This window comes from Vipera ursinii (genome assembly GCF_947247035.1).
Source record: "Vipera ursinii genome assembly, chromosome: 2".
NCBI lineage: Eukaryota > Metazoa > Chordata > Lepidosauria > Squamata > Viperidae > Vipera > Vipera ursinii.
In genome coordinates, this window is record NC_139513.1 from 124769933 (window position 1) to 124790698 (window position 20766).

Genomic DNA, 20766 nt, shown 5'->3' on the forward strand with positions numbered 1-20766 from the left:
TGGCTTTGTGCTGCCACATAGTTTCGATAGAGGAGAATGTTTGTAGCTCAGGACTGAAATGAGGGGTCCTTGGTGCTCTCCGAGCTTGGTTTGTTTTTCGTATAGTTTGGCTTTGATAGTACCAAATCTGTAATACAGGTAGTCCTCGACTTTCGACCACAATTGAGCTCAAAATTTTTGTTGCTAAGCGAGACAGTTGTTAAGTGAATTTTGCCCCAGATTGCGACCTTTCTTACCACAGTTGTTAACTGACTCACTGCAGTTGTCAAGTTAGTAACCCAGTTGTTAAGTGAATTTGGCTTCCTCGTTGACTTTGCTTGCCAGAAGGTCACAAAAGGTGACCACATGGCCCCAGGACACTGCAGCTATCATAAATACGAGTCGGTTGCCAAGTGTCTGAATTTTGATCATGACCTTGGGGATGCTTAAATGGTCGTATGTGTGAAAAACAGTCGTAAGTCACTTTTTCTCCTGCCACTACTGCCTAGCCCAGGGGTAGGCAACCTTGGCTCTTTTATGACTCGTGGACTTCAACTCCCAGAATTCCTGAGTCAGCCATGCTGACTCAGGAATTCTGGGAGTTGAAGTCCACGAGTCATAAAAGAGCCAAGGTTGCCTAACCCTGGCCTAGCCCAAATTAGGTGTTCTATCATATTTCAGTGGCAAAATCTGGGGCACTGTGGAAACTATAAAAGGCCTCTGTCTTAGCTGCAAGGTCTGCTCCAATGTTTACATGTATTCTTGAATTTGAACTGCACTCATCTTTGTTTCCCTAAAGTTCCAAGCCTCCTGTCCAATCCCTGAGAGTTCCTATGTTGTTCATCCTCTCTGATCTGTCAATTCTCTTCCTAGTGCAGGGGTCCCCAACCCCCGGTCCGTGGACCAGTACCGGTCCGTGGCATGCCAGCAACCGGTCCGCATAAACAAGCAAAGCCCCATCTGCGAGATGCAGGCAGCACACAAAACCACGCACCCTCCGGTCCGCGGAAAAAACTCTCTCCACGGAACCAGTCCCTGGTGCCCAAAAGATTGGGGACCTCTGTCCTAGTGAATGAAAATATTCTGTTGTTAGCAAGAAGCTGGGAAGACGGTTTTCCTTCCTTCCTTCCTTCCTCCTCCTCCTCCTCCTCCTCCTCCTCCTCCTCCTAGGGCCCCAAAGTTTTCTAAAACTATTGAAATAGTAACCCTTCAAGCAGGATGGGGCCTGGCTCAGTGGAGGGGTAGAAACCTCCCTTCTGTTTGATGTCAGTTGCAACCAGATTGAGAAGTATCTGCACAGGGAGAAGTAAGTTTGAAAGTCAGTGGGGTAGGGTAGGTTACGTGAGAAAGAAGCCGGATGTTCCTTGCCAGTTTAGATTATAATCAGAATTGGAATTGGAGGTGAATACAAAGAGCCACGATGTTTGCTTTACTCTTGAGGCAAACAGAGTAACCCCCTCAGACAACAATATGCAAGTTAGTAACATGCCTAATCAAGATAGACGCTTCAAAATACGGCAGGTTTAAATACCTGCTCTGCTGCAGAGCGGATAATATTAAGAGGGTTTCACCTCTTTTTGCTGCAGAGGCCTTTCATTTTGGTTTATTGAGACAATCACTGGAAGAGCAAGGAGATGAACGCTGGAATACAGCATGAGGAATACAGTTCATTGATAAAATATGGCTGAAACTGCTTGGCATTTATTTTAGAACTGAGTCAGAATGGAAGATTTTGCTTTTACAAATAGTTTTGCTTTGCTTAGCATCATTTTCTCGATCTCTAAATTTAGGATTTGTGTTGCTTATTTTTGACACAGTAGAGCCAGCCCACATCATTTGTACCATTTACATACTACTTGTAATAATAACTATTTTTTTTGGATGGTTTACATTGCAGAGCCCCCTGCTTGAGCTAGAAGGCCTCCAAGGTCCCTTCCAACTCTTGTTATTCTCTTATTTAAGTTCCCTAACAAACATTAAAACTACAGAAGTTACATTAAAATTTCAGGTAATTGAAAGAGCATAGCTGGATTTATTCACTTGGTTATCATAGTTCTGTGAGAAAATTATTAATTTTATGCTTTCCTTTTGCCTATAATTATAAAAATTAGTTTGTGAGGGTGAAAATGGAGCATTATTTTTACCAATCTATATCTGTAGTATGTAAAATTTTGCCCGATGAGTTTATAATTGTGTCAGAGATCATTTATTTCAGCAGTCAGAAGGGTAGATAGATATCCTGACGTTGTAGACAGTTCCTATTTTTGCTAAATCCACAGCTTTCTTTTTAATTCTTTGTAAGTTGCTTTTTTGAACCTTTTATAATTTAAAAGGAAGTTCTTTTTAATTTCTTCATAAGTTCTTTTTAATTCTTTACAACTTCTGCAATGCATTACCTCACTGTTGGAAATAGTCCTTCAAATACCACGGTCATCTTCCTCGTTCTTTTCCTAAGAAGCTGAGTTTTTATCAACATGTCATTAGATGCTAAAGCCATAAAAACTACTTCCTAACACCTAAGTGTAACATGTACAAGCTTTTCATCACATTTGCATTTGTAATAATGCTAGTTTTTTAAATAAGCGAAGGTGTTTATTTAATCAGCACTGTGGTCTAGATAGAAAGTGACATTTAGAAAATTTTGACTCCCTTCTGTTTCACTACCAGCAGCTGAAACGTAGTTTGACTTGCTGGCTTATAAATATACTATATGCAAAAATGTTTTGTATCATATAAAACGCACACACTGAACTAGTTCCTTTTTTCTCAAAATGCAAGGAGGAAAGATTTCTGAATAGTCTTTGATGCTTTGTCTTGCATTATCTGGGAAAAATTACTTGCTGGTGTTACAGGAAGTCTGTTGCATTCACATAAGTTCTTTATTTTCTCAGTATATGTTCTGTGTCCTTGCCAGCTCATTTACGTGTAGTAAAACTCAATATTTTGAAAACAAACATTTTTTTTCTAACCGCTGTATACTATGGGAACAATAAACAATGTTTTTGCATTTATAAATATTCTCACTGGGCCCCTGTTGGGTGAGTCCCAAGTCATAAAGAGTATAATTGTGTAAAAGTGGTTGATTAGATTACACACAAATTGGAGTAGGGAACACCAAGATACCTATCAGTCTGATCTTCTAATACAGGTAGTTCTCGACTTACGACTACGATTGAGCCCAAAATTTCTGTTGTTAAGTGAACCATTTGTTAAGTGAGTGTTGCCCCATTTTATGACCTTTCTTGACACAGTTATTAAGTGAATCACTGCAGATGATACGTTAGTAACCTGGTTGTTAAGTGAATCTGGCTTCCCCATTGACTTTGCCTTCTATTTAATGAGCATATTCTTTTCTATGATACAATACAGTCAGATTGGTTAAGCCAATTCCTTTTAGAGGATATGTTCATTGTATATAGTAGCTTTAATTTTGTTCTAAATTTAAGTCAAATGGCAACTTTACACTTCAGGAATTCAGTAGTGCAAATTGTACTCATGCATTATGGGTTTTTGGAGAATTGATGCTACAGATGTATGTATAAATTGTGTAAAATAGTTTATATTTCATTAATTAGCTTTTTTTAATTAGCTTTTTACTGGTTTTAAAATTGTCATATAATTATTGCATTTATTGTTTAATTCTTTTTTAAATTTTCTATTTTATGTTTTTAATTTTCATTGTTGTGCGCCGCCCTGAGTCCTTAGGGAGAAGGGCGGCATATAAATTTAATAAAATAAAATAAAAAATAAATAAATAATAGTTTTTTTTATTTACCAGATGATAATTTGTTTTTAGAACAGCTTCCTCTTTGATTTCGCTTCGTTTTTAAGTTCTTACAAGTCAGATAGCGTCCAGAAAGATGTAGACTTAAGCAATAGGTAATATCCAGTAAGCATGATTCAGTTGAAACAAGAGCAGACTGATAAACTGGGGCCACATGTCCACCCTCAGCCTCTTGTTTAAGGAAGTTACCCTTGAGTCCTTATTGTTCGTTGCCATCAGTATGTTAACAATAAAATTGGTTTCCCAGATTCAGTCATAACATATGCAGAAATACTGTAATACACACTCAGGCATTCCAGTGAAACAAGAGTCATTAGCAGAAGTCTCTCTAATGTGGCTTATGTGTGGGTGATAAATACGATGAGAACTATCCTGTTAATCTCTCTTTGCCTCTGGTAAAGTTGTTGCAATATAACAAGTATTAGGGTGCTTTGAATTCATTCCTAATATTAGTCAAAATCCCATTTCCTAAGAATAGATTCTAAAATCCCCGGATTTATTAATAGTAGAAAGTCAATTTCAGAAAAGAAAGGTATGATTTTCAATTCATTTTCCTTTCTAGGTAATGTTGATTTTAATGTGCACTACTGCATAGTTGTTTTATACTTTGATTTGAAATAGACTATAATAGTTTTTTTAATGCCATTTCAAAGGTGTAACTAAGAGCCAGAATGGCTAAATATTTGGCATAGTGTATGTTCTTTTAAATACTTCAGGTACTCTGAGTGTAATCTGGCACAAATAGTTTCTTTACAAGAAGAAAATCAATAGCATTTTTGTATTTAAATTTTCACAATTAACCGTGGGTACCTCAAGGCTGCTATTTCCTTAAAAAAAAGAGTTGCAACACTACTTCATGCCAGATAACAATTGGTGGATGATTGTTGAATCACAGAGAGGCTTAAAAATATTATAGTTCTTTGTTTCATGGGAAAGAACATTGAAATGGTGTTTTGGAATCAGATATAACTAGGCTAATTTCTGAAAATGGATAGGATCTATGCCCTGCCTACACCCACACACCCCCTCCCTCCCTCCCCCCCCCTCCCCCTCTCTAAAGTAGCAGTTATTTTGTAATTCCAGTTATAATGTAGGTTAATGATAATACTATGAATTGTCCTAAATGCAAGTCCATTATCAATATATATGAATCAGAGGATTGATGGCTTCAGAGGAAATAGGGAAGGCACTAGTATGTCTTATTGAAAGAAAAATATTGATCGTGTTATATAAATGTAAGTGCACAAATAATGTCATTTTGTTTCTTGTAAACCAGTAAATGTAGATATGATTCCATGAATTCTAATTGTGGTAGAACTAGGAGTTGGAATAACCTATTTATTAATATGTTTAATAGGCCATTTAAAAGGGGCACGGTGGCTCAGTGGGTTAGGATGCTGAGCTTGTCGATCAGAAGGTCGGCAGTTTGGCGGGTCGAATCCCGAGTGCCGCGTAGCAGAGTGAGCGCCTGCTACTCGTCCCAGCTTCTGCCAACCTAGCAGTTCGAAAGCATGTAAAAATGCAAGTAGAAAAATAGGGACCACTACAGTGGGAAGGTAACAGCGTTCCGTGCACCTTTGGCGTCTAGTCATGCCGGCCACATGACCACGGAGACGTCCTCGGACAAGCGCTGGCTCTTCGGCTTTGAAACGGAGATGAGCACCGGCCCCTAGAGTCGGAAACGACTAGCACGCATGTGCGGGGGAAACTTTACCTTTACCTTTTACCTTAATAGGCCATTTAAAAAAGTTACTTTTTACATGTAAACAATGACTTTTTTAAATACCCTAATTTTATTACGATAGTCTAGATTAATATCGGTTAAATCTCAATAGGACATTGCTATTTTGCTGCCTTTTGATTGCATGTTCAAAGATTTCATTAGGGAAGTAATTTACAAAGTTCTCTTTTTAAGCTCAGGATTATGGCAACTTTTCCTCCAGATTACTGTAATTCAGTATTGCCAAAGAAATGCCCAGTCCCCACAAACTGTTGAAAAACAGAGTAGCTAGGAATTCTTGTACACACTGAGTCAGATCTCCGTTGTATGAATAGGCAATGACAAAGCGGTGGGCTTTCTGGGAAATGCAGTGGCAAACCATTTTTGGTTTTGTTTTTTTGTTTTTTTTTTTGCTGGAGGATAAGGGGGACGGATGCGTGCAAACCTTGTAAAGATTTAACATTTTTCTGTGAAACAAGTGAAATCATCTTCCTGGCACCTGTGGTCAATTTGCACTTTGGACTGAGAGTTCCTCATAATGAAGAGTTCCTCCTACAATGCTGTTCCGTTTAAGTATTTGAAGGCTTTGTAGTGAGACGGGGAATGGGGCAAACCATTCTGAGACCAGGATGACAAGTGAAGCGGTGGTTTCTGTGTTAGAAATACTTCGATGACATACAGTAATGTAAAAATGACTTAGGGAGAAATTTATTTCCCTTAAGGTCATTTGATTTTTTTCCCCCCACGTTATAATAGAAAAATATTAGTCAAGCCTGTAAAAATGCTAAAGCTGACTGGCTATCTACAGTTAGATTTGCCTCTTCAAGGTTCGTTGGTAGTTTATTAAATTTTTGCACAGATGCTCATATAAAGAAAAACTTGAAATGCATGATAAAATATTAAAATAATAGTTAAAATATTAAAATAATAGTTAAATATAAAACATAATTTGGTAATTTAGAAATTATATGCATTTAATATTAAGAATCCACATTTGCACACAGAAGTTTGCAGCCCTTGATTAGTTTTGTACATCATCCCATGCCATTAAGATTAATTTGTTTTAGCTTTGAAATGTTTTGAGAATCTAACCATTATAGTTTAATCAAGCTAGCCAACTATGGCTTAGCATGTGAGAAGATAGTGATTCAATCCTCCAACAAGAGTAGGTTGTACAACAAGGAATGTGAATGGGGCACTGGTCTATAATTCTGTAAGGTTGCTGCATCTTCTCCTGGGATCACAAAATACTTGAAGAGCAGTTGCATAGTCCTGGGAAAAGTGTGGCTGCTTTAAAAGCCTGCAGAGAGGTAATGTATTTGGAACTGAATCCAATGTGTGGGTTTGTGGTGCTATTCTATTTAAACAATATAGCCCTGCCACATGTGGCAAATCGGAAAAGATTGCATGTTCTTATTCAGAATCGCATTTATTCTAGAAAGACATCTGGAGTCAATGAAAAGAATTGGCTAAGAGAGCAGTCTACTCACTTAGGAATGAATTTCAAAAGCTAATGGAACATTTTTTATTAATTTGATTGATTTGACTTTTATCCTATTTTTATTCAGGTCAGTCTGATATGTATAGGTGTATGTGTTTGTATATACATAACTATATATATGTATAGGTGTATGTGTATGTATATACATAACTATAACTATATAACAACTATATATAATGATGGGAAATTAGTAAATATGTAATTACTTAGTTCCCACATGCTAAGTACAGGGTAGGTGCCTGTTCTTTGGCTATAGACTTGTTTCTATTTGTATCAAAATCCTACCTATAATATAGGTGAAAGATGGACCTGTAATGCTTAGGGCTTGATTATATCTCCTTCCTCATATATCTGCAGGCTTTAAGAGAAAACCATATACAGTATGTTACTAAGCTAATCTCTTTTTTCATATTAGGTCATCATGGCTGCTGTTGGCTCCATTACTCACTTCTGCGGTTCCACAACTGACTCTTCCCACCAATTGCCTTAGCCCTGAGGGAACACATATTTTTCAATGGATCAGAAACTTGGTTCCAGAATTTGGTATTTCTGGCTCCCACATCAAGGTGCTTTCATCCCCAGCTGAATTCTATGAACTTATGAAGGTGATCTCAGTATTTTTCTCTTGCGTGTTTTGTCACAGATTTTGTTATACTACATGACAGGAGAATTCAGTGGTTCTATTGTGTTCTAAAAAGTCTTTTCAGGCTTATAGGTTAAAGTAATTTTACCTTATCATTCCTTGGTGAATTAGTTACTGTATTCAACTCTTAAGACTGAAGAAGAAAAAAATCCTTTTGTCAACTAGTGTACGTTTCTGTGAATATAGTGAGACATGAAAAGCTACAGTCCTGTAAGCTCAGTGTTATGCTTATTTTAATGTGTCAGATTCAACTCCTGACACCCCCAGATAGAAAAATCAGGTAACTGGGCAGAGAAAGACCCTTGCTTAAAAGTATTGAACTACATCTGCCAGCAATATCGGTGCTGCTAACTTTATTTATTTATGTAATGTTTTCATTAAGTTTCAGCCTAAAATGTAAAACAACAACAACAACAAAATAATCCAAAATTTAAATGTTCATTTCCCCCCCCTTTTGGTTGTAATACAACCATTCTTTTAAAAAAGTGACTTACGACAGTTTTTCACACGGCTATTGCTGAATTCACATGGCCATGTGATCAAAATGTATATATGACGGATGCAGTGTCCTGGGGTTAGGTGATCATCTTTTGTGACCTTTTGACAAACAATTCCTGTTCCAAAGATCCTATTCCAAGATAAACACCTCTCGGGCCATTCGCAGACGGTGTTGGCAGGAGGGCAGAGGTCAACCCCGAGGCCCCTTAGTTGTGGGGCACCCCAGGGGTCGGTCCTCTCTTCCCTCCTGTTCAACATCTATATGAAGCCACTGGGTGAGATCATCCATGGTTTCGGGGTGAGGTATCATCGATATGCTGATGATACCCAGCTTTTCATCTCCACCCCGAACCAACCCAGTGATGCCCTCGACGTGATGTCCCGCTGCCTGGAAGCGGTACGAATCTGGATGGGGAAGAACAGGCTCCAGCTCAACCCAGCCAAGACTGAGTGGCTCTACGTACTGGCATCTCGTTTAGTCCAAGAGGTTCCATCTTTCGTTATGGGAGGAGAGGCGTTACCTCCCGTTGATAGGGCGTGCAACTTAGGTGTCCTCATGGATACACGACTCAGTTTTGAAGATCATATAGGAGTTGTGGCCAGGGGGGCTTTTGCCCAGGTTCGACCGGTGCGCCAGTTGTGCCCCTATCTGGACCGAGATGCTCTATGTATGGTCACTCATGCGCTCGTTACCTCCCGTATAGATTACTGCAATGCTCTCTACATGGGGCTGCTCTTGAAGACCACCCAGAGGCTCCAGCTGGTGCAGAATGCGGCTACGTGAGTTGTGATGGGAGTATCCCGATACTCCCATAATACACCCCTCCTGCGTGAGCTGCATTGGTTACCGGTTGCCCTCCGGGTGAGATTTAAGGTGCTGGTACTTACCTTTAAAGCCCTACATGGCCTAGGCCTGGAATATTTGCAGGACCGTCTGCTGCTGGGAATGACTTCCTTTCGGCCAGTGCGCTCACACAGGGAGGGTCTCCTCAGGGTGTCGTTGGCTAGACAATGTCAGCTGGTGACCCCCAGGGGGAGGGCCTTCTGTGTGGGGGCGCCTGCCCTGTGGAATCAGCTTCCCCTTGAGCTCCGGATGGCCCCGGATCTCCGGTCCTTTCGTCGCAACCTCAAAACATTTCTTTTCCATCAGGCTGACCTGGACTGACGATAGGGGTTTTTTTTAAAAAAAAATGTTTTAAAATTTTATCACTGGGGCTTGTTAGTTTAATCTTTTTTAAACATTTGTATTATTGTGTTTTATTGTTGTTAGCCGCCCTGGGTCCTTCGGGAGATAGGGCGGCATATAAGTCCCAATAATTAACTAACTAACTAACTAACTAACTAACTAACTAACAAATAAATAAATGCGAACCTAGATTCACTTAACCATGTTACTAACTTAACAAGTGCAGTGACTCACTTAACAGCTGTGACAAGAAGGATCATAAAATGGGGCAAACTCACCTAACAACTGTCTTGCTTAGCGCCAGAAATTTTGGGCGCAGTTGCCATAAGTCAAGAACTATCTCTACTTGGATGCTTCATTTGATAGACTCATTAGCACATCTAAATGTTTTTTCTCTTTCAGGGACAGGCAAAGATGGCTAAGCAACGAATTGTTTTAGCTTCCCTGTATCTTGGAACAGGATCTTTGGAACAGGAATTAGTAAGTATCTAAAATGGGAAGGAGGGACTGAAGCCTTTTTACTAAATAGCTAGATAAGAGATGCCTCAGATTTAGTTTTTTTTTGTTGGAGGCTTAGGAGCTCTTCTTGCTTCAGAACTCTTAATTCAGAGAGTCACTTACATTTTTTGTATGTGAGTTGTTAATATACCTGTGATAGGAGATACAAACTTAGAATTAGGAAAACACTGATACTTCCCCGCTTGGCAAGTTGAAGTTCTGTGTAAATCTGACATTTGTTTTATTTTGGGCACGCTTCGCTTCCCAACACTTAGGATACTTGAAAGAAAGGAAGGCTGTTTTGTGCATCTTCTGTATGTTTTCTTCTTGTAGGTGGATTGTATTGAAGTAGCTTTGGAAAGCTCATTGAAGGGATGTGGGAGTCCCAATTTTAGAGTGTCCATCCTGTTAGACTTCACAAGAGGATCCCGAGGTAAGTATGTATGTATTCATTAACCAACTCTTTTCACTTAGCTGAGATAGACTTGATGTGGTTGGGAATCTCTGATATAAGAACTGGGTTTAAATAATTCTGCAGATCAAAGAATTTGGACCTTTGTCTGAAATCAGTGCTCAAAAACTAATTTCAGTTCTTCTGTAGATTTCAAGCCCTTTCTGTCTTTGCATCTCTGTAGTTTTATTTTGCAAACACGAACCATAAAAATCAGAGATTCTTTTAATTTAAAACCCAGGCAAGATATTCCTGGTACTTGTTTTTTTTTTTGACTCACTAAAAAGTAAGTCTTGCCTTTTCAAGTCTTCCTATTTTGTTGTGTAGAATAATGTTAATCTTCTTCATCTGTGTATCCTGTTGAGGAGTCTGTGTCTGCCAAATTAAGTGTTTTGGAGCATTCCCCAGCTGAGCCAAATTGATAGGAACCTTATCTTTTCCCCACTTACCTATTATTAGCTCGCTGGTTTTCCTCAGCTCCTCTTTTACTGCTTGATATAATCAGGAATATTTTCTGTGTTGTTGAGTTTCTTTTTCCTTGTTTCTAATACAAAAAAAACCAAAACAGAAAACACATTCAGAACATGTCAAAATCCATGCGTTTTCTTTTCAGTGATGTTTTTATTTGCTCCTTTGAAACCTTCCTTTAGTTTTAATTGTTTTCGTGGCCACCCACTGAGAGTCCATCTGGGCAACAGATCTGATTCTCTCCATTTTCACTGTTTCTTTCTCTCCTTATTTTGCCTTTGGTTCCACTATGCATTCTTTTTTCTTGGACTTGAAAATACCTCCAACTTGTCTTAATAGTTCTTTATTCATATTGCATCCACTTTAGACCTTGTGCCACTACAACAGCCTCAGTGCCTCTTCTTTTACTAGCTAATTCTCATACTTCATATTGAGGTTCAGATTCAGATTTGACTCCTCCTTACTGGTGCCTCTTCCTCAACAGACCAGTCAGAAACCAGTGCCCTTTCCCCCCCCCTCCAAAAATTCTTCCCTTATGTAGAACAGCTACTGTGAATGACTTCCGATCTCGGCCTCACAGCTACACAACCACCAATCTTGCTGATGACCAATTCTTTGATTTTCTTCTAAGAGATATCTCTACTCCTCTTGCATGACTTGCTACTGATATTTCCTAGTAAGTTCGTGTCTTGAGCAGTTCCCAGAAGACAAGAAGTTCGTGACTCAGGTTTCCCATGCAGAGATCTGTAGTGTGTCAAAGCAACAGTTCAGTGAATGACATTGTGTTGCTGACTGCTTCCAAAAGTATAGTTTTAGTTATAGATAGTAATGAAAGTGTCCTTGATGGATAAATGCAAGTATTTTGCTGTTATGTGAAATATACAATAAAGGAGGAGTCAAAACCTGCAGCTGAAGGCAGAGAGTTGACTCTGTAAAATAAAGACATGGCTTTAAGGCCTGGCCTCTGGAGGAGGTGAAGTTAATATCTTCCTAATTAGGTCCATCTCTGGGAGATCAGAAAAATGCTTAATCATAATCTTAGCTACTATTCTTGATTTCTAGAGATGGAAATGAGCCAAAGGATGTACGGCTGGTACAATCATTGTCCACTTAATTCCCTTGTTATTAATCCAGAGCAACTAGACGTGACACAAAATGTCTTCTAACTTGTTTTTCTAGAGAGGTAAATGGTGATTTTTTTTGTCACTCTGCAGCTGATGAACAACCTATTTAGACATTCTATACATAAAAGTTTCCAGCATCTCCTGAACGTTAAGGTTTTCTAATTCTTACAGTGGATTGGAACAGTTATTCTGTATTACTGTAATCCCATCAAATCTGTTTTTCCCCCCACTAAGGCCAGAAGAATTCTCGAACCATGCTGCTTCCACTCCTGAGGCGATTTCCAGATAAGGTCCGTGTCTCTCTCTTCCACACTCCTAATCTACGTGGTCTTCTCAGACATCTAATTCCTGAGCGTTTTAATGAGACCATCGGGTTGCAGCATATCAAAGTCTATCTCTTTGATGATAATGTGATCTTGAGTGGGTGAGTTCCTCTTTATAAGGAAATAGCATTGGGGCACATGGAAGAATTCTGTGATTTCCAGTAAAGAAGAAAGAAAGAAGGAAATCAATTAAGCCAGATCATATTAGAGATCATTCTGCATATTCTGGAATCTGTGTCATAGTTCTGTTCCACAATTTGCCATTTTTGGACTGTTTCTATGAAGTGATTCTGAGTAAGCATTCTACAGTTCATTTGGGTTTAACCGAAGTTTAAATGGGGAAATGTATCAGGAAGGCAATGTCAGTGCTCATGTGTTGATTAATCTTACATACCTTCCTTTCTATTGTTTTCTCAACTGTAAAATGTGAGTTGAATATGATTTACTTACTATCATTTGGCATTCTTAACTGCCACCCTATTTTCTCTCTCCAGAGCCAACTTAAGTGACTCTTACTTCAGCAATCGACAAGACCGTTACGTGTTCCTGCAAGACTCACCAGAGATTGCAGATTTCTTCACTGAGCTAGTAAATGCAGTTGGGGATGTATCTTTACAGTTACAGCAAGATGACACAGTCAAAATTGTAGATGGGATGGTCCATCCTTACAAGGGTATGATGGCCATTCATTCATTCATTCATTCATTCATTCATTTATTTAATTTTATTAAATTTCTATACCGCCCTTCTCCCAAAGGACTCAGGGCGGTGTACAGGGCAATAAAATGCAACATACAAAAGTTAAAAAGAAAATTAAATTAATTGGCCCTAACAATAAATAGTTAAAATGAACTCAAACCCTTAGTCCAGGCTGGCCTGTTCAAACAACCAGGTCTTCAGGTCACGGCGGAAAGAGCGAAGGTTGGGAGCCGTCTGGAGCTCAACAGGCAGTTGATTCCAAAGGGCTGGCGCGCCCACAGAGAATGCTCTCCCCCTGGGGGCCGCCAGCCAGCAATCCCTGACCGAGGAGGCCCTCTCTGTGGGTGTGCACAGGACGAAGGGAAGTTGACGCCGGCAGCAGGTGCTTCCGTAGGTAGTCCGGACCCATGCCATTTAGGGCTTTATAGGTCATCACCAGCACCTTGAATCTCACCCGGAGGGCAACTGGAAGCCAATGCAGCTCGCAGAGCAGAGGTGTAACATGGGAGTATCGGGAAACCCCCATCACAACTCACTTGGCCGCATTCTGCACCAGTTGAAGCCTCCGAGTGGTCCTCAAGGGCAGCCCCATGTAGAGAGCATTGCAGTAGTCTATCCAAGAGGTCACGAGCGCATGAGTGACTGTACATAGGGCATCCCGGTCCAGATAGGGCCGCAACTGGTGCACCAGGCGAACCTGGGCAAAAGCCCCCCTGGCCACAGCTCCTACATGGTCTTCCAAACTGAGCTGTGAGTCAAGGAGGACACCCAAGTTGCGAGCCCTATCTATGGGGGGGGGGTGTAACACCTCACCCCCCATAATGAACTAAATTTCCCGAGATGCTGGTATGTAAAACCACTCAGTCTTGTCGGGATTAAGCTGAAGCTTAATTTATCACTTTATTTTATATATTGCCATAATTTGAGATTTTTGGGAGGTATTTAGCAAGTAATTTATTATATATACAGTTAGTCCTTGACTTGACCACAATTGAGCCCAAAATTTCTTTTGTTAAGTGAGACATTTGTTACGTGAGCAGTTAAGTGAATCACTGCAGTTAATGTTAATAACCTGGTTGTTAAGTGAATCTGGCTTCCCCATTGACTTTGCTTGTCAGAAGGTTGCAAAAACTGATCACATGACCCTGGGACACTGCAACCATCATAAATGCGAACCAGTGGCCAAGCATCTGAATTTTGATCACATGATCATGGGGATGCTACAAAGGTCGTAAGTATGAAAAATGGTTAAGTCACTTTTTTCAGTGCTGTTGTAACTTTGAATGGTCACTACATGAACTGTTGTAAGTCAAGGACACACACACTCTCTCTCTCTCTCTCTATATATATATGTGTGTGTGTGTGTGCGCGCGCGCACGCACGCGTGCACACGCGCACATACATAAATGTGTGTATATATTTGTACCTTTCAGAATTCAGTTGCGTTTTTTTGCTCCTAACTGAACTTCTGTTGGCGTACTTCCAGATGTTTAGAGGCATGCCTATAGAAGTTAGATGTTGAGAATACAAACATGGTGCTCTCAAATATTTTCAAAGGAAAATAAATACTATCTTTCTGGATAGAGAGGCTCTAGAGAGGAGGAGGATGACAATATAATATAAGTCAGGGCTTTTCAACCTTTTCACCCATTGTACCACTTTTAGGATATGGCACCAGTACCACCAGTCACCCTGCAAGGTGTCAAAAACTTGATGACCCAAAAAAAAGGAAAAAAGTGATGAAGTACAGGTAGTCCTTGACTTACAACAGTTTGTTTAGTGACTGTTCGAAGTTACAATGGCATTGAAAAAAGTGCCTCCCAAGCCACAGTTGAGCAAGACACCTGCCTGCCTATCTGGCGACGCTCTTCCTCCTGTCTAAGGTTTTCCTTGTTGTGAGCATTTCTGTTGTGGATTGGCAGCGGGGGGGGGGAACTGTTTGTTTTTTATTCCCCCCCTCTGCTGGGTGGTTGCAGCAGGTTTTGGTTACTTCACATGACCCTGAGACACTGTGACCATCATAAATATGAATCAGTTGCCAAGCATCTGAATGTAAATCACCAGATCCTGGAGATGCTGCAACATTCCAGCTAATTGGCGCTTCTTCTGGGCTCAGAAGCGCCAGGATCAGCGCCAAGCTCCAGCTGGAGACTGGCGCTGATCCTGGCGCTTCCGCTCAGCCCTGACAGCCCTGCAGCTCCAGCCAATTCTCGCTCAGGCTTGTGTGGTGCTGCCACCGGTTCAGCTCATTCCCCTCCCCCGTTACCACTTTTCTAGGATGGTCGTGTATCACCTGCCAGGTGCCAATGTACCACAGGTGGTACCCGTACCACTGGTTGAAAAGCCCTGATATAAGTTATATGATATAATATAAGTTATATTAATTATGGCTGTAATATATTAATATAGTATTTAATTGATATAATCATGATGCTTAAGTATAATTAATATAGAATATGTTTAAAAACTAAGTGTGGTATAAAACTAAAGGAATATTAATACAAGGATACAAAGTAGACACATGAAAACCTAGGCACTTTTAATTATAAGGAAGTAGTAGAGTACCAACAGGTGACCATTTTTCAGTAAAAAGAATGGATAAACTAGACCTTATAAAATTTAGTTAAAATATGTAACTTATTAAATCAAATAAAATTAGTCAACATAATGTCAGAAAAGCCTGTTACTGATATCAATCCAGACTACCTTTAATATGCATTCCAGGTACCAGTATCCTGGATTCATTCATAAGGATCTCTGAAATCACAGCTAGGAAACTTCTGCCAGGCCCAGTAGACCATGTCGATCTTTTATATTCCTAAGGATGGAATCTGAAAGCACCTTTCTGTAAAGTAGATGCTGAAAAAATGGAGTTTTGGTTCCTTTTTAATCAGCTTTTAGCTTGATCTCAGGAGAGACCTTTTTCATTGGTGGGGAAATTCTTTTGTAAGAGGGTAGCATTTTTGTTTAGCCAGTAGGAATTTCTTAACTGGGATTACAAATACAATTGCCGATTGATCTACTTTAGGGTTGCAACCTTTGAGAGAGGAGGAGCAATGATGGAAGGAATTTATCAACAGGTGGTATTGAATTTTACGATGATGACTAAAAACAGGAGGAACTCTGGATGGCAGACAGGAATAAAAACCACGATATTTTTTTAAAAAAAAAAACATTTAAAATAATGTTGAGTCCACAATAAAATTTTGCCTTTGTCTTTTGTAGCCAGGGGCTTTGGCTGAGCTGGCATGGTTCTGTAGATTGTGAGGCTAAAGCTAAAGATTCTAATGATTTCCACGCTGGTAAATAATTTGAGTAACTTTGTGGTGTTTCCTGAACATGAAAAGCAAAGAACTCCAAGCGCCGTTGTATAACGTGTGCTTTAAAATGTTGCACGAATGCATCACGTGGTGGATGCTATTTGTACTCAACAGAGATTTTTTTATTTTATTTTATTTTTTGATCTGGGGAATAGCCTTCCTTTGTTACAACCTGGAAAGCTAATCTTTAATACAGAGCATAAGTCACTGGGTGTCGTTTTCCCTTGGGAGGTGTTTTCCAAGCAGTACCAATTGTTCCTTCCCGGCAAGCCAGTTGCTGTGATTCCCAGATCAGGTAACAAAAGCAAATACTCTGGGAGTAGGCAAAGGGGGACTGGACTGTTATGTGGATGAGCATATCCTGAATTAGCCAAATAGGCAGAGAAGAATGTAGCTGACATGCATCTTAGCTGACAGCTCCTTAACCGCTATAAATTCCCATCTCACTAAAATCGCTGGAGTCTTTTTTTTTATTTATTTGCACATAGTAAATTATGTTCATTGAATGGAAGAGTTATGTGGCATGAATGTCACTTTAGTAGTTTTTCCAGTTTGGGGTATTTGTGTAGCTTACATTTTCATTTGTTGGAATGAATCTATTGTGCAATGCCCAGAGTTCCCTTTGGTGAGTTGCCAAATTAGATAGACAGACACAGAGAGAGAGAGAGATAGGGAGAAATAGAGATAGAGAGAGAGGGGGTGGGTGGGGGTGGGGGATGGGGGTGTCGCTAAGAATTTGGCAAATTGTTAATGTGAAACCTTTGGGAAGAAAAGCCTTTAATCAGGGTATCAGATAGGGGCCTCTTTTATTTTCACCAGCTGAAAGAACCTGTAAATTCAATTAATCACACTCAATCACAAATGCCAGGGTCCATAAGATTTCAGCTTATTCTGTTACCGTCGCTAAGGAAGTCAAGAGTCTCTGCAAGAGATCTAAGAAGGATTGGATAAGGCTAAATTGTTTCACCCATTCCTGATAATCAAAACTTGGGAAATGACTTATGTCAAGGCAGGAGGAAGACACATTCTTCCCAATATGCCCCATATGCCTCAGTGCCTCTGCTTTTCATCTCTAACCTAATTCTTTGGTAAACTAGCACCTAACAGAAGTTAATTGAATTCATTCACAATTCTTTATTTGAGAAACAGATTTCATTCATCATATCATTCTTATATCCCATTGCCATTATTAACGGATACAATTGAGCCAATCCAACAAGTAAAACCTGTTACAAACACTGAAAGTTTGTGTTGGTGGCTGATCTGGCTCAGTTCTGGGTCGGACTTTATCTGATAGACAAGATCATGTTTTTCCTTAAAGAGCATTAGGGGGTCCTTTGGGCTTAGGGGTGTCAAACTCAATTTCATTGAGGGCCGCATCAGCATTGCGGTTGCCCTCAAGGGGCCGGGTGGGTATGGCCAGGGTGGCCGTGGCCTGCTGGGTGGGCGTGGCCTACTGGGTGGGCATGGCTAGAGTGCGTATGGCCTACTGGGTGGGCGTGGCCAGCTCTACATCGTTTGCATCAAGGGTGCCTATGGGGGCCTGGGCAGGAGTGGGACAGATCTGAAGGTCTCTGGCAGAAGGAGGGTCTCTGGGCCAGGGCCAAGGCAGTGGGGGCCGTTCCCTCACTGTTTCCAGGATGGCTTTGCGGGCCGCATGAAATCACTTCGTGGGCCGGATCCGGCCCCCGGGCCTTGTGTTTGACATGTCTGGCTTAGAGCAACTGGTAGAGGCTACAGCCAGGGGACTTCGACCAGCTCTAGTTGTTATGCCAGTTGTTGGTCTTCCTACACTGGGAGACCCTAGCAACATTAACTCATGCTTTATTGCTGCTTGCACGTACACTACACTGGGCTGTTTTTGAAGATGCTCTGGTTCAAAACACAGTAGCTTGCTTGTCTTTTTTGCTATTTTCTTTGCAAATTACCTAGGCCCTTGGAAGTGCATGACTTGTAACATTTGTATAAATAGTGAATAAAATAAAAATTGAAGGTGGGAATGTAAGAAGCTGCATTTACTTTCTTCACCATATTTTTTTTATTTTCCTGTCTGCTTTATAGGAAATATATGTGCGTTGATTGGTGTGCAAAGGGTCTGAAGATTGTCTTGCTTTTGTACTCTCAAAGAAAATACCATTTCTCCTACTTTGCATCAGTTTCACCTCAATTTATTTTTGCTGGTCACAAGCTAACTTAAATTAGTAAATAATTTGCAACTAATCACTTGTTTGCTAGAGTTTAGGATGTCCACGTTAAGGTGGGTGACTGACGTCCTTTGCTATGTTTTACAGAAGATTATTTGAGAAAGAGGGCCTCCCAATACCATTAGTCATAGCAATAAGCTTTTAATAGCAGGAATAAATAAAATTAAATAGTAAGCAGTATTATTTAAAAAGAAAGTGAGAAAGAACGAGAAACTGGTAATGGGGGTAGATTTCCAGTTTCATTAATCAGGTCCTGGTCACTAGAATCCTAATATGGGTTGGAAAGATTTATCCTTTTTTCAGTGAGAAGAAATTACTTACAGTTCTACAAGAAGTTGTTCTGTATTTCAGTTCAAACTAAAAACATGCAGTTTGCCTACCTAAGATTCTGTCTTAACAGTAAATGCAGAAAAATTGGAAGATAAGTCCTTATATTTAGGGGAAGATGCATTAAATCCTTTCTTGTGGCTATCAATGAAATGGTATATATTTGAAAGGATTTCATTTGGATAAAACCTCTTTTGGGAAACTTATACCTTTTCGTGATTTGGATCAGTGGTTCTTAAACAGCTTGGTCCAATTACTTCTTTCCTGGTTTCAATGTCAATACCCCTTCCCCAATCCCCACCCTCTGTTGTTTTACACCAGGGTCTTGGAAGGGGCAATTCCAGCTGGACCTTTGGCTCACAAATAGGCAGTTACAAATTGCAGCTACCCCTTTGAGTGTAATTCCTCCTGTTTTAAGTGCCACTGTTTTAGGTTAATTTGACTTCCATAATTGCTAAGCACATTGGTTTGTGCTTAAATTGTAAGCCGCCCTGAGTCTTCGGAGAAGGGAAGGATATAAATGGGATTAAAATAAATAAAAAATAAAAATAATTCCTGGCCTTCAGGAAGCAACCAGCTACTATTCCGATCTCTTGATAAATTTCATAAAGGTAATGTTATATTTCATTAAATCACACATTTATCTTCTCAGGAGACAAGATGGCCTATTATGAGATGGCAAATAAGAGAGTGATGGAAGTGATCAATTCTGCCAGGATCAAACAAGAACAATTGCATACTCAGACTTCCTATAGCAACAGTATGGAAGGAGAAATCTCATCCCGTGATCCAAAGGCAGTTGGTGATGGGCAATCAGAACCAGATACATGGATTTATCCACTAATACAGATGAAGCCGTTTGGGATTCGGATAGATGAGGCTGTCACGAAGACCCTCCTTACGGAAGCAGAGCAAGGTGCCAGCATATATCTCACCACAGGTTATTTTAACCTCACAAAAACATACGTAGATCTGATTCTAGGCACGCGGGCAAAATTCCAGATTCTACTGGCCTCACCAGAGGTGAATGGGTTCTTTGGAGCCAAAGGGGTGGCAGGTGCCATCCCTGCCGCCTATGTTTACATTGAACAACAATTCTTCAGCAAGGTGTGCGGCCTAGGTCAGGAAGAGAGAGTTCAGCTGCAGGAATATACCAGGAGTGGGTGGACTTTCCATGCCAAAGGTGAGACATTCTGGGTAAAGGACTTTCGCTTGTGCTTTGTAGTGGCTGAACATTTTATCAAAGGTTGAGTTGGACTTAATTCTCTTTTAAGCATCTATCTCTATCTGCTCTGAAGAACGTTCCTTGGAGAATTTCCATGCCAGGTCCCTGTCTGGAAACCCAGCTGGATGATTTGATTATGAATTTGTAGATTTAAAAAGGCTAGGAAAAGGCCAGTCATTTAATGTATTTATTGTTAATTTTTTATCCTGTCTTTATTACTTTATAAGTAATTCAAGACAACAAACATACATAACTCCTTCCTCCTTCTGTGTTCCCCAGAACAAAAACAGCCCTTTGAGGTAGGTTATGTGATGCATTTCCAAGATGCCTGTCTTAGGGTATTTTTATTTTTATTTTATTTTAATTCCATTTATATCCCGCCCTTCTCCGAAGACTCAGGGCGGCTTACAAGCTTAGCAGTAGCCTTCATTCTATGTATATGCCTGCTTATTAGGGCTTTCACACACACACCCCAAGCGGCATTATTACAAAGTCAGCTTATTGCCCCCAACAGTCTGGGTCCTCATTTTACCTACCTTGGAAGGATGGAAGGCTGAGTCAACCTTGAGCCTGGTGGGATGCGAACCTGCACTAATTGCAGGCAGCCGGTGTTACTTAAGGAGGCATTAGCCCACTGCTCCACCAAGATTAACACAGGATTTCAAGTAAGAACTTTAAGCCACAGGGATAGATGTAAATACCTTATTGTTCCTGAACTAATGAGGGACAGCAACACCACTGTGGCATATTGCTGATAATTAGTTTATTCTGATAATTTTATATTTAGGTCAGGAATATGACATATAGGAACCAAAC

General features: G+C 40.2%; 1 protein-coding gene across 2 annotated transcripts in view; it reads left to right on the forward strand.

The window, feature by feature from the left end:
* Positions 1-20766, forward strand: part of PGS1 (phosphatidylglycerophosphate synthase 1) — a 55485-nt gene that overhangs the window by 8890 nt on the left and 25829 nt on the right. For both annotated transcript variants that reach the window (XM_083357084.1, XM_083357083.1), the window contains exons 2-7: positions 7400-7589; positions 9714-9791; positions 10143-10242; positions 12087-12276; positions 12670-12848; positions 19378-19908. In XM_083357084.1, coding sequence (XP_083213210.1) covers positions 7400-7589; positions 9714-9791; positions 10143-10242; positions 12087-12276; positions 12670-12848; positions 19378-19908 — 1268 coding nt within the window. The remainder of the gene's footprint in view (positions 1-7399; positions 7590-9713; positions 9792-10142; positions 10243-12086; positions 12277-12669; positions 12849-19377; positions 19909-20766) is intronic.